This window comes from Loxodonta africana, chromosome 7, assembly GCF_030014295.1.
Source record: "Loxodonta africana isolate mLoxAfr1 chromosome 7, mLoxAfr1.hap2, whole genome shotgun sequence".
Lineage (NCBI taxonomy): Eukaryota > Metazoa > Chordata > Mammalia > Proboscidea > Elephantidae > Loxodonta > Loxodonta africana.
The window spans coordinates 106,481,220-106,507,061 of record NC_087348.1 but is presented as its reverse complement, the minus strand read 5'-3'; the positions used below and the strand labels follow the sequence as shown (position 1 = coordinate 106,507,061).

The window sequence follows — 25,842 nt, the reverse complement described above, 5'->3', positions numbered from 1 at the left end:
AATGACAACATAGTCTACTTAACAGGCTCATCTGGCAAGTTTTTGTCATGTACGCGTACCACCTCTACTTTGTTATTCTGCAAATCAGCTGGATTTCTGAATCTCTCCATTGACTCATACCAGATGCTACCGGCTTGCTTCCTTTTGCCCTCTTCAGATACGCTTTCACGGAATTGTTTCTCACTGCTCTGCTGGAGTTCCTTGAGCAGCTGACATGTGCAGGGGCGTTCCATCACAGTCCTCTGCTACCTCCTGATGCACTTGAACATCATGCTGTTCAACAAGGCAGACATAGCTTCCTCATCGTTCTCCCTCTGACCCAATTGTGAGAACGTTCCTATCGCTGAGAACTTGCTTTCTTTATTCAGGCTCACTTAAAAAGACAAACATTTTTCATGATTTGGATTTGTCTTAGTTTCCTAGGGTTGCCATGACAAAATTCCACAGAGTGGGTGGCTTAAAGAATAGAAATTTATTTTCTCACAATCCGGAGGCTAGAAGGCCAAATTCAGGGCCTAGGCAGGGCCCTGTTTTCTGTGGATTCTGTGGGAAGATCCTCCCCGCTTGGGCTTGTGGTAGCCTCAGTAATTTCTTGACTTTTTGATGGATCCACAGATGCTGTCTCCCGCTGTGTGTGAACCCTGTCTCCTCATCAGTTCTCTGCTTTTCTGAGAAATCATTCAGAAGGGATTAGGACACACTGATGCAACATGAGCTCAATAACCTAACTGGTAATAACTGCAAGGAAAAAAAAGTTCCCCAGACAAGCTCACATTCACAAGTACAGGGACCAGGACCTTTCAGAAGCAGATTGCCAGGCCTTTCTTCTGAGGTGCCTCTGGGTGGGTAAGAACTGCCAACTTTTCAGACAGTAATTGAGCATTTAATACACTCTATGTTTTTTTTTTTTTTTTTATGAAATTGCCCAGAGGAAGAAAGTCGTGTAAAACAAAGCTCCAGATAATGCCTTCAAATTGAATAGAATTTCTAACCTTTTGCTGTTTCTCATTTTATTTTCTTTGAGGGAGTAAAGGAAACCTATTGGAAAAGGGAGCATAAAAGAAACGACTCAAATTTAATTTTGAAGATTCTGTGCAAGGGCTAGAAAAAGATGCATAGCAGGGAAACTGGACTTGTTTCCGTGTGAGATTTTATTTGGCGACACTCAGCCAGACCTCATTGACTTCTGAGCTTTTATTTGGGGTCCATCAGTATCAGTGTGACTAAAAAACACTGCCATGGGTGTTTTTAAAGCAGATTGCTTCTCAAAACAAGAACAGTGTGTTGGGAAATCCATTCCAGGCTATTTATCAACTCGCTCTGTGTGTTAATAACTTGGAAATTTCCAGCTTGTCACAGCAGCCAGAAATGTCAATCATATGTTCCCACGACAAAGAATTTAAGAATCTTGTGTCGTTTTTCTACTGTGCCTTCTGGGTTCATTTTTAAGGTGTAACAGTTTGGCTTTTAGAAGACTTGTGACTGGGATAGGTTTCCTTTTTTATATATGTAAAGATTCCGTACATCAAAATCAGGATTTTGTCTTTAATATCTTGGGCTTTACTTTTAGGAGTGCTTCAGCTGAAGGGAAGTATCAGACTAGGGTCGCTATGAGTCGGAATCGACTGGATGGCAGTGGGTTTTTTTTTTTTTTGTTTTATCAGAAGTTGGACATTTAATGCATGGCTGTTGTATGTTGTTTTCATGGTGATGCTTATGTCAACATAAGGACTCAGTTTACCATTGTGAACTTTTCTTAGGATGTCACTGATTTTATCAGTCAGTTGTTCATGCAGCTGGGAACTGTGGGGATTTATGATTTGCCACATCTGAGGAACAAACTGGGTGAGCTCCATTGAAATATTTTTAACCTTCCTTCTATAAGCAAGGCTTTTTTTTTTTTTTTTCCTGGTGGCTTGTGCAAATTAATGTTTAGTTATGCAGCAAAAAGAGGGGGACTAAAGAGATTTTTTTTAAATACCTTTTGTGTAAGTTTCTTGCTTGAGCCTGCTTATCTGCTACTTATTACCTGCCTGTACTATTTTATGTGAATAATTTTTCACTTTAGTATGCTCTGTACACATCAAATTAGCTCTTCAAGTGTGATAGTTGCACTATAAATAGACCTGCACCCAAAGAGGTAAAGACCTGGTTAAGCGATGATTGGCTCAAATTCAGTTCACACCCTTGAAGTAACTGTGCTGCCACAGGTTGCTTACTCTTTTTTTAAGAAGACTCCCTTGAGAGAGAGTCATGTGAGATGCTAACATTTTAGATCTGACTTCCAGTAGAGAAGATGACTGTTATAGAGAAATGGACATACGTGTCACTCATCCCTGTGCGACATCACCCGTCTTTTTAAAATTGTCCCCTATTCAGAGCATAGAACGTTGACTGGGAAGAAGAGGATCTTTTTCACTCTTAAAATTCTCCTCAGACTTTTGGAATAGAAAGAAGTTTAGATCATTGCTCTGTTTGAATCCATAAAAGTAGATACCTAAAGTATGACGGAAAAATGATAGCTTAGTTGGTAGATACTTACCCTCCCTTGCATTTTTACATAGCGCTCTTCCCCCTTTCCTTTATCCTTCACTTATCTCTTAAACATTAGGAGTGAGATATGAAAAAAGGGAACTGGGGACAAGTGAAAGCAACATAGTCTCATCCTGTATCAGCATTTTCTAAATTGTTTAAAGGACCAGTAGTGGTCCACACAACTTCCAGGTAGGAATTGCTTATCAGTTGTGTGACTTTGTTAAATTTTAGAGATTGTTCCAAGTATCAAAAATAAACAACTCAAAACATCATTTACAGATTGCTTTATGTGGTATAGTGGTTAAGGGCTCGACTGCTAACCAGAAGGTCAGCGGTTTGAAACCACCAGTTGCTTTGAGGGGAGAAAGATGTGGCTGTCTGCTTTTGGTTGGCAACCAAGCTCTTAACCACTGTGCCACCAGGGCTCCACTGGTTGAATAAGTCATGTTAAATAGTTTTCTTTATTTCAGGACTTCTCAGAATCTATATTGTGTTTTGTGATGAATATCTTGGGAGGGAGGTGTGATAGGAAACTTTTTCCCGAAGTAAGTTCATTTTTTCCTACAAAAAAGTAAAGGTAATCTCAGAATGTAGTTTATGAAATTTTGTCCTAAACCTCTTCACTCTTCATCGTAATTAGGGAGATACCCCAGCCAGTAGAAAAGATAAACCCTAGTACTTGTTCTATATATGGGATAAATAGCCTAGTTCCGGAAAATAGGGATCTAAGGAGCACTAAGCCGACATTTGGAATTTGTGAGATGCACATGGTAATGTATTCAGGTTACTGGAGTTTAGCCTGGTTATTGAATGCATTTCAAAATAATTTTAGGTTTATACAGTAGAAGTTAATTTCCAGGACATCTGCATGTGCTTTGTAAGCATGTTGGCTGCGTGTGTAATACATGTTGCTTAAGCATTCAGCTTGAGAATGGCAGCTTTTTATGAATGTCTTAAATAGCGTTAAAAAAATACCAGCTTCTCAAATCAATGCTGGCTTTTTTTTTGCTGACAAGAATTTAATACGATTGAACGTTACTGATTAAGAGACAATATGATCCTTACTGGCTTGTAACCCTAATTTTTATTGTCTTGTAGTTGTTAAATAGAGCATCTATTGAGGGACTCTTTTAAAACTACAGCCAAGAACAGACTTTGTGGCTAAGAGGCCCAGCAACATGCAGCAACCAACCAACCTCTAGCAGCTAGTGGAGGCCTGTAGCTGCTACAGTCTCTTCTGCAGTCTTTATTTACAGGTAAACTGCACAGGAGCCCTGTGACCTACCTCCAAGGTAGCTGCCCTTCTGAACATTTCCTTGAAAAGCAGTAATCACCATTTTGGATGTGAACAAACAGAGACTACGCAGGAAAAAGAAAAAAAAATATGTATATCTGGAAGAAATGAAGTCTTAAGTGGCTAAAAGGAACAATATGCAACATGTTAAATGTTTTCTCTTTTGAATACTCTTGCACTGAAATGATTTTTCAGAATTAGTTAGCATTTGAGTTTTTTGTGTTTTGTTGTATTTATAGTGTAAGATAAACTGTCCCTTCCTGAGTGCCTTCTCTTTCTCTTATTACCTAGAGGAACCCCAGAATGTATGGTAGGGAGAAAATAGCTTGAGATGCACAAATGTAAGTTATTGGTGGAAGGATGGTCTTATGGAAGACACGTTCAAAGACTCTCTGATATGAGCCTGATTGCCGAAGGGTATTATTCTTCTGAAGGTAACAGGCCTACAATACCCCTGGCCATAAAGAAGGAATGGCTACTTTTCTTTTTCTTTTTGAGTAGGTGCCAAGCTTTGTGCTAAGAACTTGATGTACTTTGTTTTACTAAAATCCTATACATATTGCTAATTCCATTTTACAGATAGGGAAAATAAGTCTCAGACAGATGAGGCGTTCTGCTAAAATTTGCAGGGCTTCTAACTGAAAAAAAAAAAAAAAAACTAGGGTTAGCCCTTCAAGCTTAAGGTCTTCCTTGGAACTAAAGAGGAAAAGAAAATTCATTTCACAAAGAATTCGTGGCATTTAGGGTCACATCTGAGTAGATCTTTCTGGTGATTTCCAGTCTGTATGTGTCATGAATGTTAGTTTAATGGACTAGATAGAATATGTACTGCATTGGCTGCTGCTGACATCTTAAGAGAATTACTGGCGTGAAACTTCGGTTCCCTTACCTAAGCCTTCCAAGGCACTTTATTTTCTAAGCCAAAGTCTTTCATTCAAGAGAAAATTTACCTTTTCCTTTCCTTGATAGTTCCAAAAATTGAAAGCTTTGTAAACTTTGAATTAAGCACCCTGGGCAAATTGACCTCTCTTAATTACACTATTATTCAAATTGATTGCTGTCTTTTAGCTGTCTGCTAAACAGTGGGTTGATTTCCTCCTAACACCACTTCTGCTGTGCTCCCATGGGGTCTCCATGAGTTGGAATCAACTCTTAAGGAACTAATAACAATACCAGTTTTGGTAAGCCAAAAATGTGAGGCTACACCCAGCCTGTATTATCTGGGTGGACTTTTCTCCTGCATCCAGGCTCGAGTGGAGGAATCTTTTGCTGGAGACCCAAAAACCAAATCAGACCCGTTGCTATCGAGTCAATTCTGACTCATAGCAACCCTAAAGGACAGAGTAGAACTGCCCCACAGGGTTTCCAAGGAGCGCCTGGTGGATTCGAGATGCCAGCCTTTTGGTTCGCAGTCATAGCATTTAACCGCTACGCCTCTAGGGTTTCCTTTGCTAGAGAGCAGTCTGCAGTTGTTGCTTTATGGGTTCAGGAGACTTGTTACACCATCTGAGAAGTTGTGGTATGCTATTCTGGACGTATTGTAGCTCGCAAAGATAAATGTAATAGTACAGCCACACCCACCTCTGGAATCAGTAAATTCATCACTCAGGACCTACCTTGACCCCACCTCCTATGTGAAGCCCTCCCCAGCACTCTATGTTAGAGGAGGAAATGCCATTATCTTGGTTCTCATTAAAATTTGCGGACATCTTTACTTATTCTGTTGTTGTGAGATTATTTAATAGCATGTCTTCATCCTTTGGACTCAAAGTCCGTGCCTCTCCCTGTATACTTTCAGCACCTAGTGCATATAGAACATCATAAGTCCTTGCAAAAAGAACCACACTTCTCTTGTCTTTTCACAGATATGCCAGGTTACAGAAAATTAATTTTATAGGGTTCTGTGAGCACAAATCAGGAATGCTGCTATACTTACATTTTTGGTTCTCTGCCCTAAAAATATTATCTAGTCACCTGCCTCCAGAGTTCTAAAAGAGTTGTATATTTTCAAGAGGTAAAATACTATCAAAGCAACAAGTGTGTATGAGAATATTTTTAACACGTAACTGAAATTCCCTCTATTGAAGTTATTTTGTTAAACTCCATGAGGGTTGAGGTCATATTTGTATTGACCATTCGATGCTGTATGTATAGCACAATACCTGACAAATAATGGACCTCAATAAATATTTGTAAATGAAAGAGAATGGAATAATACGTCATTGTGCTGTCATTGTTGTTTTACTGATCTGTTTCAGTAAGTAAATCACGGCCTTGATCTTTGTGTCCTTAGAGCCTATAGTCCGTCCTCAGGTATATTTGTTGAGTGACAGTAGAAAACAAATTAGACTTTTAAAATTTATTCTGTTTATTTATTTATGTTTTAATTTTTGTGTGAGTCTATAGAGGCCCAAGATCGGGCTCAAAGTTCAAAAAAAAAGTACTGGTGTAACTTTTAAAACTACTGAAAACTGAATTAGCTGTCCATCAAGGGAAGTAGTATTTCACGACTGCAGGGGTTCCCCAAAGCCTGGAGAACCAATGATTTGAACTAGCCTGGAATGAGGAAGGTTATGCCCCATCTCTTTTAAGTACAGTTAGGAACTCAAAAGCTAAAGTTTACTGTAGATAAACCCTAAGATTTCTTCAAATCCCACAACTTAAGAGTAGGTAATGAGTAAGTAAATACGGAACGAGCTAAGGGACTTGGACCACTTTGCTGAGTGATAAATTTCTGTTTTCCTAACTAACATTAGAATGTATGTTTTGGTTTAAATTCCTTTTAAGCACTGGGAATAAGTAAATTTTTGCCCCTGCATTTTCATTTGTAAATCTAGCTACAAATTCTTTCAATAAATGCTGAAAGCTATTTCATTGCAACCGCTGTAACAGGTTCCTGGCAGTTTTGCAATTCATTAAAATTCAACTTCTTAAAGAAAAGCTTCAGTTTAGTTAGTAGGCAGAAGACTAGAACTAATCCTTGGAACTGACATAGGTAGGTTTATCTCTCTAAGGAAATAGGTGATTCTCTGGGGAGGGTTTGGCAAAATATCAGTTTAGTAAAATTTGCACTGTTATATTTTGTTGCCATATAAGCACTTTTACTTACACTCCAGATCTGACAACAAATGGAGGTGGTTAATATGTACTTTATGTAGTTATCTATAGTAAAAAAAAAAAAAAAAAGGCAAAAAATTTAATAAACATTTTTTGTTTTTCTATATTGCTGTAGTATAATGTCTCCAGATATATAGTTCATCCTTGGCTATTCAGCTTTATGCAAGGTACTTTTTCTTGTAATGTTGAAATCATCTTGATGAATTAGAATTTAGTTTTACAAATTTTTTCATTCTGTATGCCACAATATATATGTACATTTTTAAAATTATATACATGCCCTATTATACTAATGTGCTCATTATAAAACATGTGAAGTAAAATTAAATGAGTCAATGAATAATAATGCATTTATTAATGGTACAAAAACATGTCTTATCAAAATTTATTTCATGGTATCATTTGAAAACAAAATAAAAATACTTCATTATCACATGATTTTGTTGTTAAAAGCAGTGTAACAGTCTGTTACCAATATGTGATTTTCACCCTTGTAAATTTTCAACGTTGAAAATAGGATTTTCTAACATGTTTTAAAATCTTTTAAATAAAGAATTTCAGTAGGTTTTGGCCCATTTTGTTGAAAGTGTGAAAGTGCCACAGCTTTACAAGAATTTAGAAAAATAACTAGCATCAGGGAAGGGACAATTGCATAGACAAGTTTTAACCAAAACTTTTGCCTTATTGGTGAGTAAGTTTGAAAAATGAGTATCACAGTGATGGAGATATTGCAAAACATGTTTTAAAAAACTTTACTTCTTAGCATAGCTGACTGAGCTCAGGCTAGGAATAGGGAAAGTGTAAACTTTGTCATTTCCGTATGTTTGCATCATCATTATCTGCCAAGTCCTGGCTTTTTTGCAGGGATTATTTTAAGCCACATTTTCATTCAGTGAGAGTTAGCTTAATTCAGATTAAATGCATTAGTTTAAACAGGCACATGGAAAAGGGAATAAGCTGTAATGGGGTTTCACCATCTCAGCTTCTTAGCCCACTGTACACAACAAGAGACTAGCTGACATTTGAACTGAGTGGGGACATGAGCAATGATTTCTGTATTAATAATGGAAGTTGATTTTCTATTGCAAATAGAAATAGAAATTATACTATTTTCTTTCCAATGTTCCAATGAATCATCTTTTCATACCGTTTTGGGGAGCACTAGTTGGCAGAATAGGGCTCAGTGTCACCTGCACAGTTGAGTTTAGCACGGTTGAGTGTTAGAGTGTAAGTTCTTTGAAGATGTGGATGAAGTCTCAAATAGCTTTGTATCCCCTATGGTAACTGATGGTAATGTCTATATCATTTACTTGTTTAAGGTTTTGTAACTTAAAAACTCTGCAAACTTCAGTATCATCTTTATCCTTCATAGCAATCCAGTGAAGCAGGTATCATTCCTATTTTCAGGGGAGAAATTGAGACTCATTAGTTAATGACTTGCTCAAGAGTACATAAATAAGTGGCAGAACTGGGATTTTAAAGGCCAAAGTCGTTTTTATTAAACTGCATCTATCTTAGCCAGTGTGTTAAATGGAACTGATATTCAAATATGCGCTAAATATTTTATTAATCGGAGAGACTACCACACAAGGTTTAATTGATTTTATCTCCCCTCAGAGCAAAAAGAGAGAGATCCAGGAAAAATAACTTAAGAGGTTATCCCAACCAATTCTCTTTTGTAACTGGTACTAAAAAACTAGGTAGGTATAATTAAATAGTTGATAAAATGAATCAGAAATTGAAGAATGGGAATTTTGAGAATGTCTGGCAACTTATGGTAACTTTGAAATAGCATGCCAGTAGTAATTTAATCCCAGTAGTTTTCTAAACTTAAGTACTAGGCTTTGTCAGTTCCTCCAATTTTATGAAATTATCTATTTGTTGCAATAAAAATTGGCATACCTGAATGGAAACTTAAATTATACCATCTGTGCAAGACAGTCTTTAGAGACTGGTGTTTACATAAATGAAAACTCTTGGAATAATTTTTTTGACTACATTTTAAACTGGATAGCCTGTTGCCATTGAGTTGATTCCTACTCATAGGGATCCTATAGGAGAGAGTAGAACTGCTCCATAGAATTTCCAAGGAGTGTCCGGTGGATTCAAACTGCTAACCTTTTGGTTAGCAGCTGAACTTAGTATAGCCAAAACTTCAGCCTACTTGGTGATAATGTCCAAATCACATAGCAAATGTTTCTCACGGTAGCAAGAATAAAGGCAGATACTCTGAGGATATTTAAACCAGAAGAGTAAGTGAGACACAGTGTATGATCCTCTCAAGTCAATGTAGCGAGTACTTGGCTTCTGGACTGGTAAACGCCTCTTTTTTATGAAGTTATAGCTGTCTTGCACAATGGTATTATAGCCCTGCCCTACCTCTTATAAGATAATTTCAGGTTCTACGTAAAACCAAATTATTTAAAATGGTGAAAACTATAGAATAATTCAAAATAAATTTTTGAAACAGAAAATAATTTCATGTGTCAGAAATGATAAATTGATAGCTTCCTTGGTACATTTATAGGGCTTGAGCTAAAACAAGATTGTAGATTTTTAAGATTATCCTAAGTGTATAAATAAGGAGTGTGTCTGAATTAAGACTTTTTCATTTGGCTTTATAGATATTAAGTAAGAAAAGCACAGATGTAAGGAAATATAGAACTAAGAAGCTTGAAGAGAACTTTTGGAACTTATAGAGAAATTTACAGATAGGGAAAATGACATTTGGATAGGAAAATTGACATTTCTGAAGTAATATATGATTCAGGAGAGAATTTGGGTTTCTGTAATGTCTTGGCTCCATGAAAGACCTGGTGGTCTGCGTCTGTAAAGATTACAACCTAGAAAACCTCTACTCTGTCCCGTGGGGTTTATATGAGTCAGAATCAACTGAACAATACCTAACATGAATAACAATGTCTTGGTGGCACCACACTTGTACTGAGTATAAAGTTTTTATGTTTTCTCAATTTCTTTTATCAGTGGAACAGGACTTGGCATTTGTAGTTCTTTCTCTCTTATAGGGGATTATGGCCTCCTGTGTTAATTATTATTCATTCATTTTATTCACTCATTCAATAATGGATTCCTTCCTAGTGCCAGACACTTTCCTAGGCACTGAGTAGACAAAAATTCCTCTTCTCATGATGCTTATTTTCTTGCTGAAAGAACAGCCTGATAGGTTGTTGTAAAATTAAATGGGTTGATATATGTAAAACAGCCTATGAGGTAAGCACTGTAATCATCATTCCTATTTTGTAGATGAGAAAACTGAAAGTACAGAGAGGATAAATAACTTGCTAAGGATCACACAGCCAGCAAATGGTAGAGTTGGGATTCAGTCTAGGCACTCCAAGTTCGGGACTATGTTCTTTACTTTTTACTTTACATCAAAAACCCTTAGCAACAAGTAGACACAGACTACATGGGCAGCTCCTGTATGGAAGTGAAATGAGAAGGCAGAGGGGGATAAGAGCTGGTTGAATGGACACAGGAAATACAGGGTAGGGAGAGGAAGTGTGCTCTCACATGGTAGGGAGATCAACTAGGGTCACATAATAATGTGTGTGTAAGATTTTGTATGAGAAACTGACTTGAATTGTAAATGTTCACTGAAAACACACACACAAAACACCCTTATCAAGAGTGGTGGAAAGACTCAAACAGCCAAGGTAAGGTAGGTTTCTAACCAGTGGGATAATGGCTGTTAGGGCTGCTAGAAACTTTAGACAGCCCTTAAAGGGCTTGGGTGACAATTTGGAACCAACTCATGAGTGTCAGTTAATCTTCTTGAATTTATCTTTTTACCGGATTTGTTGTGTGGTGCCATCGAGTTGATTTCGACTATATCCACCCCTTGCGATGGAGTAGAACTGCCCCGTAGGGTTTTCTGGGCTGTAATCTTTATGGCAGCAGATTGATCATCAGGTCTTTCTCACTTGGAGTCACCGGGTGGGTGGAACCACCAACCTTTTAGTTAGCAGCCAAGCAATTAACCAATGGCACCACCAGGGCTTCTTGTAAAGGATACAGTGGATAAGCAATGACGTTTGTAACCTATAAACCCATATTTGAATCCTCTCTCTTCCATTTAAGTTTGCAGTGCCATCATTTCTTTATGGGAAGAATAATTCCTATTACCCCAAGGGTTATTTTGAGGCTCAAATAATATATGTGGAAGCCCTTTGCAAATTGGTGTTTAAGCATTTCCTGCATAGTTTTTGGGTATCTCCCCTAAGTACACTGTTGAGCAATTGACCTATATGTTTACCTTTCTAGTTCTTTGTGAGGAAGGCAGAGTATATTAGGAAGTGGTGTGCGGTATTGGAAAGAATGCTTGGTTCTAGGAGTCTCTGTTTATAAATTCAAGTACTGCTACCTCCTTTACGGAGCCCTGATGGTGGTTAAGCACTTGGCTGTTAACCAAAAGATTGGTGATTTGAACCTACCAGCTGCCCCTTGAGAGAAAAGACCTTGTGATCTGCTCCCATAAAGATTTTAACCCAGGAAACCCTGTGGGGCAGTTCCTCTCTGTCATATAGGGTCACTTCAGTGCGATCAACAACCATCACTGCCTCCTTTAGGCTTCTTTTTCTTTCCCTCCCCTCAGGACGTATTACCTCTATGTTCTTTTGAACCTCTAAGCTTAATTTATGGTTAACTCGTAAATGTTTTTAAGTTTAGAGTGATAGGTAAGTGGAAGGTCCTGATTCTATCATATCGACAGTGAATAGAGAATCCGTGAACAAATATGCATGACAAAGAACTGTGGGGAAATCAGTTATGTTCCAGTGATATTTTTCCTTGTCCACTGAAAATAACAGGTCATCCACCCCCTTAGAGGGGAAGTTCACTTAGAGTTAGGCATCATGCTTGTAACTATGACTAAGTTGTGCCGACTGAGTAAGCAAAACCATGCTGAGGAGAAACATGGGGCCCATTTTTTTCTAACTAGAATGCCCCTAACTCGTTGGGAAAGTCAGTTCAGCTGTGATACAGATTTCTGCTTCGATGGGGAAGTTTTCTTGGCTTCTCCAAGTATGGCTAGCTTGCTGAACCACGTTGCAATGAGTTATTTACACATTTATTTCATTGAATTCTAATTTTTTAAAGGCTGTGGCCACATTAACACTTGTGTGCCTGCATGGCTAGCGCCTTGCACAATGCATGGGAACTACTATGTGATTAGAATATATTTGACAAATAAATGAAAGAGCTTTGCAAAATACAAAACATGTTATTTAAATAATGATTTTTAAGGAGGTAGTTATCATGATCCCAGAGTGACCAAAATTAACAGACTCTAGCAGCACCTGCACTGTCCCTTATAGATCAGTCCCTCTTATAGGACTCTGTAGAGTGTAAGTCTCATTCTTAGCAAATAAGTTTATTTAAAAAGTTAATGTCATGAAGTTAAATAACAATCCTTATTTTATAAGTAACCCCCCCAAAAAATCCATCCAGATTTCCATTTCATTTTTTATTTTCATTAAAAAAAAATTGTATTTCATAAAAATGTTATAAATTTGCATACAAAGTAAGTAGTATTTTGTAGTTTTCCTTGTAACCCTGTTACAGGTTTTTTCCTTTTATTGTGCTGTAGCCTGGGTGAGAAAACTTTTTCTTAAAGGGCTGGATAGGAAATATTTTAGGCTTTGTGGTTCTTACTCTTCTATCACAACTACTTACCTCTTCCCTTGTAGTGTGAAAGCAGCCCTAGAAGTATGTAAACATGGGCGTAGCTGTGCTGCAGTAAAACTGTATTAACAAAATGGGGTGCCTTGCTCAGACTCGATTTGCCAACCTCTCTTCTTTGAAACTCATATTTATCATTTAAAATGTTATATAATATTCCGTCATATTAATGTAATTTATTTATTCAATCCTGTCTTTGGACATTTAGGATATTCTTTGTTCTTGTTTTTTAACTTTTCTGTTTTTCTGTAGTGAACATCTTCCCATATATAGCATTTTTGGGGGTTTATTTTTTTTTTATATATATATGTGATGATTTATATGAGGTAGGTTTTAAGAACTCTAAAAACACTGTCAGACTGCTTTCTAAATAAGCAGGAGAGAGGTCTTAGCAGCATGTGATGGGAGAAGTGAAGATCCAGTGCCAATGAGAAACACTTCAACTCTAAGATATTTAGTTTGGAACCAACCATATGAGGTTACCGATATTTGACTGTTTTGATCAACAAAAATGTAATTTTACATGGTTCAACATAATAGAAATAATTTTCATGAACATTTTCACCCAGCATACCTTGACATTATAGCTCAATGTCATAGGCCTTTATTTCAGTGTTCCTAGTCCTGAGTTGGGGCTTTTAGCAGAGACTTGAGGAACGATGAACCGAATTCCCTCTGGTGGGTGTATTCTTACCCAGAGGTGGGTAGATGGGCTTCAAAACGTCTTGAAACATCAAAAACAAGCAAGATGTACAAATGAGCAGCCTACAGTAACTTACCCCAGGCCATATCACTTAGTGAGTGGTGAATCTCAGCATTCAAATTCAGCTCTTTTGGTTTCTAAGGGTATCCGTTTTTAACTGTCCCCCCAAATGTGAGTTTAATTCAGAGTAAGTCAGCTTCAATAAGGTAATTATACATTTAAGTGTCATTTAACCCACATATTCTTTTAACCTACGGGTTAGCAAACTTACAGGCCTGTTTTTGTAAGTACAGTTTTGTTGGCACACTTTCTTGCCCATTCATTTATGAATTCCCTGTGGCTGCTTTTGCGTTACAGTGATAGAAGCCTTATAGCCTGCAAGCCTAGAATATATCTGACCCTTTAAAAAGAAGGTTCTGAACTTTTACAAACAGAATTTAGTATCAATTAGATTAGATAAAGCAGCCCTGCTGGCACAAATGGTTAAGCACTAGGCTGCTAACCCAAAGGGGGGCAGTTTGAACCCATTTTTTTAGTGGCTCTGCAGGAGAAAGACCTGGCAGTCGTCCTCTGTAAAGATGACAGCAGTAAATCCATTGCCACCTGGGGTTGCTAAGAGTCAAAGTGGACTCCAGGTTACCTAACAACAACAGATTAGCTAAGAGGTCAGCTAATCATAGCCCACCTGCCACAACTAACCTGCTGCCTATTAATTGAAGTTTTGTAAATGAAAGTTTCACTGCAGCAGCTAACAGCCTTGCTCATTTGTCTGTGTATTGCCTTTGTCTGCTTTTGTGCTACAAAGGCAGAGTTGAGTTTGTGGGAGTTGAGTTTGTGGGAGTGAGACAGAGACCATGTGGCCTGCAAACCCTAAAATATTTACTCTCTGATCCTTTACAGAAAAAGTTTGCTGACCCCAGCATTATTTTATAGAATCTCAGAGTGTTGAAACCTTGGAGGGCATGTTGCCACTCTCCTTATTTTACAGATGAGAAAACTGAGGCCTATTAAAGTCGTGCCCAAAGTCCCACAAATAGTTTGTTCCACAGAATTAAATCAGTGACCTTTTTCCTCTCTGCCTCCCACACTCTGTCTGGGTTATGTGACTCTCCTCCATGAGGAAATGGTGTAACATGAGTGCTGTTAGGCTCTGGAGCCAAAGCCTCTGGGTTCAAGTCTCAGCTCTGTCACTTTATAGTTATGTTTCCATATTAATGTTGAAATAAGACAAAGTCCCATATTAGTGAAAGAAAGTGGAGAGAATATTTGGTAATCGGGCTATGTGAGCCCCCCTCATAATCAGAAGTAAGTGTTTTGTTTAGTTATATGGAACATTCGCATAATTTGCTCTTGTGTCTTACTGATGGGGATTTTCTGTGAATGGCGAAATCGAGTCTGATAGACTGAGTTTGAACTAATAGCTCTGCTACCTGAGTTTAAAAAAAGACAAAAGTCTTGTCCAGTTGTATCCAGTTGACTGCAGCTCATGGTGCAAATGGTTAATGTGCTTGGCTGCTACCTGAAAGGTTGGAAGTTTGAGTCCATCCTAAGCTGCCTAGGAAGAAAGGCCTAGCAATCTAGTTTTAAAAAAATCAGCCATTGAAAACCCTATGCAGCACAGTTCTACAGTGACATACATGGGTCGACAGGAGTTGCTACCTTTGGTAGAAACTACCTATCCTCTCTCAGCTAAGCCCTGCTTCCTCATTTGTAAATGTATTTAGTGATGCCTGCCTCTTCATAGGCTTATTGTGAGGGTTAAATAAGATAATGTATAAAATGTCGGTAATGCGGCAAATGCTCTGAAAGTACTAGTTTCCTTCCTTGCCTTTTATTCCCAGAATTGTTTTGCCATGTACATTCCTCTTCCCTTTCTAGAATAATTATCAAAATGTAGCCTCCCAGAGTGAAGTGTTTGTTTGGACTGGCAGAGGCAGGTCGCTAAGGGAAAACTATAAGGGGGCGTTTTTACCTTGAGTAAAAGCCAGGAAGGTGGACCTGAGAGTTGGACGATGATTTTATTTGGCCTTTCCTTCCTTTATTTGATTGCAGTACAAACAAGAGGGCAGCAGGGTTACCAGCTATTGCCACGAGACGATGCCAGGGTGGGTGCATGATGTGCTGGGCCGGAACTGGGCTTGTTTCACCGGAAGGAAGGTGGGAGCTACCTCTGAGTATATGAGTGTAAATGCCGCACACCTTGAGAATCTTCAAGAAATGTGAGTTGTCACAAGCGAAAGTTTTGTTTTACTGTGTATGTGTGTTAAGTCTTAGAGATTTTTATTTTGATTATGATATGTGTTTTGCTTCAAAACATGCAAAACTTAACTGGAAAAAGTATGTTGACTGATAAAATTGAGAGAACACTTTTTTAATCCAAAGCAATTTAAGAATAACAGAGCAATGATGGTTTTTTCAAAAAATGTGTATAAAGAATCACAGAATTGCAGTGACTAATGAAGAAAAATCATCAGTTTCCACGTAATAACATCTTGCATAACACTTGTAGATACAAGTAGATATTGCAACCCCCTGCCTTAGAGTTGATGCCAACACACAGTGATGCTGTAGGACGGAGTAGAACTGCCCCATAGAGTTTCCTAGGCTGTGAGTCTTTAAGGAAGCAGAGGACCACATCTTTCTCCCGAGGAGCAGCTGGTGGGTTCAAACCTCTAACTTGTCCATTACCAGCCAAGTGCTTTAACCACTGCGCCACCAGAGCTCCATGTTGCAACAAGCATAGGCAATACTAATTGAACATAAATTTTCAACAAGGCAATAAGTACAAATTAAAATTCTTAGTTAAAATTTTTGGTTTTTCTTTTTGTTGTTGTTAAGTTAGCTCTACTTTAACTTTGAACCACACAAACAAGATTTCAGGTTTTGTTCGTCTTGGAAGGAAAAGATAAAAAAAATAATTTTGGTAGTGGGTAGTAACCTTCCTGTTTTAGTTAGCTTGAAATCCACTAAAAGTGTACGTGAGTCAGTCATCCCAAACCAGACAGCATTGGCATGATAGACTGGGCAGCAGAGAGGTAGGGGAGATGAGGTCAAAGAGGATGAATGGTAATTATCTGGGAAAAGACTGACCAAGATCTAAAATAATCCTTCCCCTCCATTTTTAATTTCGTTTAAAAATTACTTTCTTTGGCTTGACCCTTGAGCAACACATTTCCTACCTAGTCGTTCACTTTTCACCCCATCGTTTAGGATATATACTATGTATACTATACTATCGTACTGTATTTGATATTTCACACATTTTTTCATTTAGAAGCTACTAACTGAAGTGCTCAGAGTATGCTGCCTCATCTATAAAATGAGCATTTAAGATTAAATTATCTTCAAGATCTTTTTCAGCCCTTAATAAACTGTTGTTCCATAGTAAAGTATCTTATTTTGAATCCCCTTGGATCTGTTAAAAATAATAGTGTTAAAGACCTATGCTGGTATTTGTCATTATTGTAAAGCATGTGATGTTTTCCAGATGTTACAATAAAGCAATTAGGGCTAGTTACAGATGCTTCTCAAATTCAGTCAATAAAATAGTGATTCTCATCAGTGGAAAATATTGCAAGATAAACATGATATAAAATTTGCTCTCGTTTTTGTTGCGTTAGTGTAGTTACAAGTATAATTAGATGGTTTTATAGTCTATTTAATAAAGGTACCTCTCTGGTTTCACATTTTTCAGCAAGTGGGAAAGAACTTTGATAAAAAACAGTATCAACGCGGTTGCCTATTTTTCTTATTTTCAGTGCTCCCAGGTTCTTTGACATATCAAAATACTCTCTTTACAAACATCTGAAGTAAAAAAAGAGAAAGAACACAATATATACTGCAGTGTTACTCAGATTAGGTATGTTATGCTTTGCATAACTTATTGGAACTCTTGGATAATGAGACAAAGTGAAAACAAACTACAGAATCTTTTATAATTGGAATACGGTGAGTTCCTAGCACCTGGCACATAGGTGTGATACGTGTTTGAATTAGGCGAATTAATCAACTCCCTCAAACATGTAGGTGCTGTACATATTTCAACTAAGTGAATAACCAGCTCACTCAATTTTTTGCTTTGTAAACATGCTCTTTGTATGTTTTATTTATTTACATCTGTATTTGAGCATTTGGTATCAGGTAAACCAGTGGTTCTCAGACTTTTAACCGATGACGTAAATCACCTGGGGATCTTGTTAAAAGGCAGATACCAATTAAGGTGGTCAGTGCTGGGTACTTAGAACCTGCATTTCTATGTTACTCATAGATGTTACTCATCCAGGAACCAAAATTTGAGTAACTAGAATATAAACCAAACATCTACATGGAAATTTTTTTTTTTTTGCATCTTTTAGTTACAATGCTTGCTATGTTATATATGTTATGTTATATATGTTATGTTATGTTATGGAAGCCCTGGTGGTGTAGTGGTTAAATGCTATGGCCGCTAACCAGAAAGTCAGCGGTTTGAATCCACCAGGTGCTCCTTGGAAACTCTATGGAGCAGTTCTAGTGGCTATGAGTTGCAGTCAACTCGACGGCAATGGGCTTGGTTTGGTTTTAGTTTATGTTATATATAAATTGTATACAGTTTATGCTGTCCTTTTTTATTTTTTCTTATTACAAAAGTTATAAAGGTACATTGTAGAACCTTTAGGGGGGAAAAAATAGTGGTCCCATGTCACCACTCAGTGATAAACCATGGTTAGAATTTTTAAAATGTATTCATAATGTAAATATATATTTTTCTAAAAATTTGTTAATTCTTTATAAACATTTTTTATTTCCTGCTTTTTATTTAATATAGTATGAACTCTCTTCCACATTGCTAAATACTCTTCTAGACATTTTATTGAATAGATTACAATCTAAAGTACTATTAGTTACAAATCAGTCCCTTATTTTTAAACATTATTGAGATTATAATCTACCACTAGTATAAAAAGTGCTTCATGGATGGAATGACCTTATACTTGAACTTTTCATAGGAGACAAATTTTAAGTTTTTCTTAATATAGGCTACTATGTTGTCTTCTTAAAAGATTATACCACTTCCAGATTAGGCACTGAGTGTAAGAGTGCCTGTTTTAATGGGGTCTGTTTACATCAGTAGGAATATATCTGCAAGTATCTTACTTTTGTTGACAGGTATTCTAATAGGCTTTACAAATATGACCTCAACTTTGTGAAAGCTATCAATTCCATTCAAAAATCCTGGACTGCAACCACATACATGGAATATGAGACTCTTAGCCTGAGAGACATGATTAGGAGAGCTGGTGGCCACAGCCAGAGAATCCCAAGGTAATAAAGAACATCTCTTTATCACTAATAAAAATATTCCTGTTAAACCCTGTCTTCCCTCCCAGCAGCCTTCTCTGTGTTGCCTTCCATTTTATTGGTTGTCCCACTTAAAACTTTTTATGTTATCTTATTTAACCCACCTTCTCATTTTCCTACTCATACTTTGTCTATTGCTCTCCAAACCCTACGTATGGGTTTTCCTTTCACAGTATCTGTCACTTCCGTTACTGCCTTCCCATTTTCTACAGTCTGGCATAGGGCTTTCTCATCTATCCTGGATTGTGGATTGGTCTCCTGCCTCCTATGTCTTCGGTCCTCTCTGGCGTCTTCCCCACCTTATCCATTCAGTGCGCTACTGCCAATTTCATCTTCCTATGTTACTTCCTATGTCTATATCTAAACTTACCTAAGTTTGACTGTAAATGTATTTACTATCTTGAGCTTGATTTATTTTCAAACAATATGACACATATTACCTAACACTTTTCTTTCATTTTAATTTTGGTCACTACTTTGTGCTACTTATTTGCCTTGAATACTCATCACCTTCCCCACAGTAAATGTCAAAGTTGCCACCTGTAAATATCCCCAAATACCCTCTATTCTTTAAGGTCCAGCAAAAAAAAAAAAAAAAAAAAAAATTTTTTTTTCCCCAATCTACCTCTAATACCCTCAGCCAGAAGAGGTGTTTTCCATCTTTAACTTACACACTCCATGCTGTTTCTTACTTTGGGAAATTATGTCATCATATTTTGAGTTTGTGTAGTCTGAAATTTGGTAGGTTTTTTAATTCCCTCAAAAGTATAAGTGGATCTAGCAAAGAGTATGTCGTCAAGTAACTGGACAGGGATATTCCTGTGATGTCATACCTTGCTGGAGAAGAAACTGATAATATGACTGAAGACTAGGGAACTAAGAGCCAATAGGGAGCTACTGAGAGCCCATAAATTGTGTAAGTAGGTTATTTTCCCTTAGTACATTGAAACATTTTCAGAGAATACCATGATTAATTCTCCTGTATCTGTAGAATCCTAAGTTCAAATTTTGTTGCTTGAAAAGATCACCAGTCAATTATTTAACTAGCTAAAATGTATCCCTAACGCTTTTTCATCTGCTGACTAATAATCCGAATCCTACGATGTTTAACTGTGAGACTGTATGTTTTTTTCCTATGTTTTAGGGAAAAATTAATTGATATTTCTATAGGAATGTGCTGTCTATTCTTTATAGTTGTCAGTGTTGTGATTGCTACTCTTTTTTATTTTTCATTAATTTTTTCTTCCCTATGAGATTATTAACATCAATATAAAATGTGCTATTATTTCTCTCAGTAAAGATACCTTTCTCGAACCTACTTTCCACCAGTTATCACAAAATTTCTTAGCTCACTTTATTATAGAGCTACTACCAGGAAAACTTATCTACACTTTCTGTATTTGATTCTTTTGCTCCACGTTTTATTAAATGCACTCTTGCTGCTCTATTCTTTTTTTTCTGGTTTTCCAAACAGTGTTTCTTTCTTTCTTTTTAATTGTGCTTTAGGTGAAAGTTTACAGCTCAAGTTAATTTCTCATACAAAAATCTACACACATATTATTTTGTGACATTAGTTGCAATCCCTGCGATGTGACAGCACACCCCTCCCCTTTCCACTCCGGGTTCCTTGCCTTCTCATCCTGCCTCAGTACAGGAGCTGCCCATATGGTCTCATGTATCTGATTGAACTAAGAAGCACACTTCTCAAGTGTACTGTCGAGTGAGTCAATTTTCCTCTCTTTGTTTTATTCACTTGCATTTTGTCATAGCATTAGCTTGTGTCATCTTTCAGAGAAGTGTATGAGAGAATAGTCTACTTGGGAATAGTCTCAGAGGGGATGAAGAAGTCCAGAAAGAATCTTTGCCAGTGACTAAATTGGAACATGGTAAAAAACCAACTGTAAATTGGAACTTGGTAAAAACCAACTGAGTAACCACTAAAAAGTGTGGTATGATGATGAGAAGTTGCATAAGAAATGCAAGTAATTCACAGTGGCAGAAAAATAAATTTTTTACCCTAACAAAAGTATTGAGGGACCATAGAGAGAGGAAGTGAGTTTTTATTGGGGGTTAGGAGATGGGCCCTGATATGTGAGCAGTCTGTAAAATTAGAAGTTAGGGAAGTACTCTAATGGGAAGACTCTAAGGAGCATTAGCACAAAAATTTGGAACACAGCATTTGATGGGCTCTGGGAAACTCCAAGAAGTTTAATGAGTATAGAGCCAAAGTGTTTCAAATTTTCTTTTGTTTAATCTCTAATATAGGGAAGCTTATAGAATACAAATTTTCTTATTTCCAGAAAATGTCTAGCCATTCATAGGCCCAGCCAACTTTCCTCTGTGTACCTTATTTTCTGATCACATCATATGAAGTGTAGTTCTGTAATGATGAAACGGTTTTATCTATTGTTTGTGGAGCTAGTTTGCTGACTTCTTACTTAGATCTTTTATTTCTGTGCCTACTTGACTTCTTTTCCAACCATTCCACTGCTGCCAACAACAATCAGCTATGAGTCAAACATTGGCAATTCCTCCATTTCTGGGTAACCTTTGTATGCCACTCTCAACTTCCCATGTCTCCTTTCTTGGTCAGAATATATCAAAAGTGAGTATGTGAGTGCAGCTATGCCCAAATAGCATAGTGATGTACAAAACCAGTGACATTACATAGGGGAAAAGGACTATTTCCTGAAAAGGAAGTGGGTAATAAAAGCAGTTCAGACAACTTAGCTAAAGACACATTGAAACACTCCTGAGATAAGTGCTCTTTAGGTCTGAATCTAGATTCTAGCCAGTGGTTAAAATCATGGAATTAGAGGTTAAGAAATCATCCTCAAAGGAAAGACTGTGCATTGATGTCAAACCTATACTTCCATCCTAGGCCCAAACCGGCACCACTGACTGCTGAGATACAACAAGAGATTTTACATTTGCCAGCATCTTGGGACTGGAGAAATGTTCATGGTATCAACTTTGTTAGCCCGGTTCGAAACCAAGGTAAAAATTTCTTTTTTCCTTTTTTGTTAATTCATTCTGAAATATTTATTGAGCTTTTTTTATGTATCAGGCTCCTGGATGGATTCTTGGGATAAAGAGATGAAATGGGCATGATCCACTTTAGTAGAGGAATGGAAAATATAATATGGCCATGAATCACCACTTCTTCCTGTTGTATCCGTGGCAGACTTTGGTAATAGATAATCTTGATAATTGAGCTCAGCATTTCCTAAGAATCCTTCTCAGTATATGATCCAGTTAACTAGAGTCAATAAGCAGAGTGGACATGTAAGACAAACTAGTTTTTCCCTTCTAGTAGGAGTGACTCATGTGAAAACCAAGAATCTCATCCAGTGATTAGTGCTATAATAAATATAAGTGCTGTATACTATTTTAAATATGAATCTAAGGAGATTTTAGCTAGGAATAACTCCCATGACTTGAATTATAAAATTGATCTTACTTCTGCAAGTGGTTTCTGCAGTCTTCCTTTCTGTCTACTCTGTGTCCCTATCTCCATTATTTAGTCTCTAACTACTGCATAAGTCCAGAAAATAGGTCCTTAAATTTTTTTCTTACAGTTTTTAACTGTGTGAGAACCTTTCAGTTTATGCCAGAGTATGGTATTTGATGCTAAATATTAACCTAGCTTCTGATTAGAATCCTGGGGGTGGAATCCAGGTTTGTCAAAAGGTCCATCTTAATTGCATTTTATCAGTTATTTTCAGAAATTTGAAAACCGTATGAGTTGATTTATTAAGTCTTCCTCTAATTGCTCTTGACAGCAAATTATGCTCTTAAGCTAAGTTTTAGCCAACAATGACTTGGAAAATCATTTATGCAATACTATAGTTTATAACGTCTAAGCTCGTTTTGAAAATAATTATAGTACGCTTGACTGATTTGTTACTATAAAATAGGTGTAGTAATTGCTACCTGGAAACATTCTGATTAGTGTCTCCTTAGAGGGCTATAGGTTAATAACATCCAGAGATAAATTTGTTCTCCTTGTTTTCCTAAAAATTCAGTAATAACCAGCCTCTCCCACTTCTCAACATTGAATTCTTATAGAGCGTTCTGAATGCGCAGCACTTTGACAAAGCAAGATGTCAGCAAGCTTTGTATCAGTCTTCTGACACCAGGGGTCTCAGCTCTAGTCATGGCATCGGTAGTTGTGAAATCTGCAGCTTTGAGAAGTGCGAAACCTAAGATCCTTGCCTTCCTTCTCTTTTGTGAAGAGAGGATTAAAATTTACTCAGTCATCAGACATTCTCTGCCTATTTGTGAGGATTAAGTAAATAATGCATTTCAAATGTTGAGCACAGGGTCTAGCAAATGGTTCGCCCTCAATAATGTGAGCTATACTATTTTATTGTTGCTTTAGTTGTTATTATAGAATACCTAATGTGTGGAAATTTTTTTTTTTTTTTAATTACAGAGACTATTAAGAACTTGTCCTAGATATTTATAGTTTAATAAGGTATGCAAGCAAAAAACTAAAGAACAGTATGATAACTGATTTAATAAAGTGTTTTTAGGGAGCATGGGAGAAAATAGAAAAGTTTAGCTGCACTCACTTCTTGAAAGATATGATTAACTAGTAATATATGAGACAATAATTGAAGAAAAGGAAATTAGAACTACTAAAGCTATTCTTTAGCATTGGTTTCTGGTAGCCTGGGTAAAAGCTGTTGTTGTCTGCAATGTTCTCTATTCTTGGAGTGTTATTAAGTAAGGTTTGTACAGGTGTAGACAGTTTAAAAGCAGAGAGCATTGATGGATTAATTGCTTTTAAATTGACCCTTCATCTTTAGTATCTTGTCAGATAGTTGAGAAAATAATGCAGTTAAAGGTTCCTCTTTTGACTTCCTTTTGGTTTTCTGTACTTTAGGTGGGAAACAACTAATCATTTTCTCTTCCTGTTAACAGGGCTGTTTGGAAATTTCCACTAACTTTAGGAATGCCAGTGTGGTATGTAGCTCAGAATTCAAAATTAACCTCAGTTAAGGGAATTCACAACTTTTCTATTTTCAGAGAGCAAATCAATGTTAAAGAAAACAAGAATATTAGGAGGGCAAATGATGTTTTACCTTTACATTCGAAAGCAGCTTTATGCACTAGGCTTATAGCTAAGGACACTCGAAGTATGAAGGAAAAGAAGCTGAGAAATTGGAAGAAATGGACTTTTCTTTGTTTTTCTCCCAGCTGTCCTGCCTTATTTATTTGTTGTATCTTTAAGAGATAAGCGTAGTGTCTTTTATAGGTCACATTAATTAAGAAGTACAGGGTGTTTTCCTTATGTTTAAAATCTATTTCATTTAAAAGTCTTGGTACTATTTATATTATTAGAGCTGGAAGGCAGTGACCTTTAACTTTCTACTCCACTCTACTCATTTTATACACAGGAAGAAAGAAAGGCCCAAAACGTCAAGTGACTTACCCTGGCTCACATAGAATCCTGGTTCCTTATTGCAGCCCTCAACCCTCCTTAGTGTGCTCGCCACTGTTGGAAGGTGCAGCAGCTCCAGATAGTTAAGCTAGATAAAAATCAAATTGTCTATCTGAGGTTGTGGAAATCAGATTACTGCAGAACTCCAGCTGGGCCAGATCCACTTATTTTTCTTTATTGCATTCTAGTCTTCTTAAGAGATAATGGTTCTTTTAGAATCTAGACTCTGACCCTGTCTTTTGAAAAGAGGCATTACTTACCTTGACAGCTGACTCATTCTTCTGGGAAACTCAGGGCTTGAGGAAAGTTACCTTCTTTCCTCATTCCTGTGATTTCTCTGTTAACAGAACACTTTCTGAGCCCCTGAATACACTGAGGCTTGGCCTTTCCACAGTGCTGGGTGCTCAGATAATGGGGGTTGAATGGACAATAGAATGTCAACCAACGCTTTTTGGTACAGTGACTCTGTATTCCTCCCATCTTATTTTGATGCTTCCTGCATCTTTCAATATTTTGCCTTCAAATAGAATCCTTCAGTATTGCAATTCAAGGCTTGAATTTTTCCCTTCAGCTTGAGAAATGCCCAGTGTGTTCTTTGTTTTTGCCTTTCTAACTCCAGGTCTTTGCACATTTCATTATAATATTTTACTTTGTCTCCTCCCTGCCCTTTGAAATCTTCTGTTCAGCTCTTTTACGTGATCATTTCTTCCTTTCTCTTTAGTTACTCTGTGATCAAGAGCAAGTTTCACAGTCTGTTCTGACATCATTTTGTCTTTTCTTTCTTCCATGTCTTTTTAATTACGTTTTGCTTTCTTCACGTATGATGTCCTTGATGTCATGCTATAACTCATCTGGTCTTCGGTCATTAGTGTCAATGCATCAAATTTATTCTTGACGTGGTCTGTAAATTCAGGTGGGATATACTTAAGGTCATACTTTGGCTCTCGTAGACTTATTTTAATTTTCTTCAACTTCTACTTAGACCTGCATATGAACAATTGATGGTCTGTTCCGTGGTCAGCATCTGGCTTTGTTCTGACTGATGATATTGAGCTTCTCCATAGTCTCTTCCCACAGATACAGTCAGTTAGATTCCTGTGTATTCCATCTGGCGAGGTCCACGTGTCTAGTTGCCATATATGTTGTTGAAAAAAGGTATTTGCAATGAATAAGTCGTTGCTCTTTGAAAATTCTATCACGTGATCTCTGATGTCATTTCTGTGACCAAGGCCATATTTTCCAAATACCTATCCTTCCTCTTTGTTTCCAACTTTTGCATTCCAATCACCAGTATTATTAATGCACCTTGATTTCATGTTCGATCAATTTCAGACTGCAGAGGGTGGTAAAAATCTTCAATTTATTCATCTTTGTCATTAGTGGTTGGTGCGTAATTTTGAATAATAGTCATATTAACTGGTCTTCCTTGTTGGTGTATGGACATTATCCTATCACTGACAGTGTTGTTCTTCAGGATAGATCTGGAAATGTTTTTTTTGATGATGAATGCGACATCATTCCTCTTTAATTTGTCAATCCTGGCTAGTAGACCATATGATCGTCCAATTAAAAATGACCAATACCAGCCCTTTTTAGGTCAGTAATGCCTAAGATGTTGATCTCTATGTGTTCCATCTCATTTTTGATGACTTCCTGTTTTTCTTGATTCCTACTTCACCCTGTCCATGTTCTGATTATTATTTCTCTAAT

At 37.1% G+C, this 25,842-nt stretch overlaps 2 protein-coding genes across 3 annotated transcripts in view; one reads left to right on the top strand and one right to left on the bottom strand.

Annotated features, from left to right (window-relative positions):
• RAB38 (RAB38, member RAS oncogene family) overlaps window positions 1-25,842 on the bottom strand; it is a 170,440-nt gene that overhangs the window by 19,646 nt on the left and 124,952 nt on the right. The gene's annotated exons all lie outside the window — the stretch shown is intronic.
• Window positions 1-25,842, top strand: part of CTSC (cathepsin C) — a 45,478-nt gene that overhangs the window by 8,186 nt on the left and 11,450 nt on the right. The window contains exons 3-5 of one of the 2 annotated variants that reach the window (XM_003418554.4): window positions 15,399-15,565; window positions 18,495-18,650; window positions 21,568-21,683. In XM_003418554.4, the coding sequence (XP_003418602.1) occupies window positions 15,399-15,565; window positions 18,495-18,650; window positions 21,568-21,683 (439 nt within the window). Of the gene's footprint in view, window positions 1-1,760; window positions 1,846-3,633; window positions 7,025-15,398; window positions 15,566-18,494; window positions 18,651-21,567; window positions 21,684-25,842 lie in introns of those variants that run through there. The other variant, XM_010598218.3, reaches the window with a different exon arrangement.